This window comes from Vanellus vanellus (assembly GCF_965231255.1).
Source record: "Vanellus vanellus genome assembly, chromosome: 1".
Lineage (NCBI taxonomy): Eukaryota > Metazoa > Chordata > Aves > Charadriiformes > Charadriidae > Vanellus > Vanellus vanellus.
In genome coordinates this window covers 198595072-198596124 of record NC_138905.1, presented here as the reverse complement: position 1 = coordinate 198596124, position 1053 = coordinate 198595072, and the positions used below count along the sequence as shown (strand labels likewise).

The 1053-nt window shown below is 49.5% G+C and overlaps 1 protein-coding gene across 1 annotated transcript in view; it reads right to left on the bottom strand.

Annotated features, from left to right (window-relative positions):
* UBL3 (ubiquitin like 3) overlaps window positions 1–735 on the bottom strand; it is a 56247-nt gene extending 55512 nt beyond the window's left edge. Inside the window, exon 1 of the mRNA XM_082479729.1 lies at window positions 612–735. Coding sequence (XP_082335855.1) covers window positions 612–638 — 27 coding nt within the window. The 5' untranslated portion in view covers window positions 639–735. The remainder of the gene's footprint in view (window positions 1–611) is intronic.
* Between the last annotated feature and the right edge of the window lie 318 nt (window positions 736–1053).

Here is a 1053-nt window from a genome sequence, read left to right as displayed (position 1 = left end):
CAGATTGCAGCTAGTGCACAAAGGACCTCGCTATGTAAATAAATGCATGAGAATTTCTCTCTCGCTCTTGACCCGGCAGCAAGCGAAGAGATTAACTTCCATCAACATCGGAAGACAAAGAGTCTGTAAGAAACAAGCGAAGTTTCAGAGGAGAAAAGGAAGAAAGCTGAGACTAAATTTCAGCTGGTTTAGAAGGGGGGGGAGGGGGAGAAACGGCTCGTTTAAATCATTCTGAATGTTCTACTTCGTATTTCTCTTCCCCCCAAACACGCTCGGCAGAGGTGAACAGCAGTGCTACACGAAATAAGGCAGAGCAGTCAGATACTAACTGCCATAGGTGAGAGAAGGCAGACATCCCCCCTTGCCTTGCTACACAGAAGGCGACGCTGCAGATTTCCCACTCTGCTACCAAAAAGCAAAGCAGAACCAGCATCTGGGGTGGGAGGGGGGGGTTATTAACTGGGAACTTTTTGTTCCTTAAATACGTAACCGAGACCTTTTTTTTTCTTCTTCTTCCCACGCCCCTCTTCTTTCCATCTTCTCTGCAAAAAGAGGCCGAAAAAAGCGTTATTCCATACGAATACTATTAAAAAAAGGAGTCTAAGACTTACCATATCAGCTGGAACGCTGCTGGACATCTTGATGTTACCCTAAATGGCTTAAAAATCAACTTAAAAAAAAAAAAAAAAGAAAAAAAAAAAAAGAAGCAGCACCAAGAACAACCCGCCGGAGATCTTCAAGAAGCAAAACCGGTGTCAACGTCGGAGGCAGCAACTTCCACGTCCCCTACGAAAAAGAGGTGCCCGATGTGCAGAGAGGAAGACGGCGGGGCTGAGGAGAAATATCCAGCGGCCAGCGGTGCCGGGGCCGTGCCGGAGGAGCCAGCGGGAGACCAGAGATGGCAGCAGATCCCTTGTCAGCAGCAGCGACGGCGGCAGCAGCAGCACCAGCGGTGCCAGGTAGACCAGGCAGGACTACACCGCCACATGAGCTGCGTGTGGGCTTTTTCCTCCCCTCTCTCCCTCTTCCTTCTCTCCCAGCCTTGACAAGTGA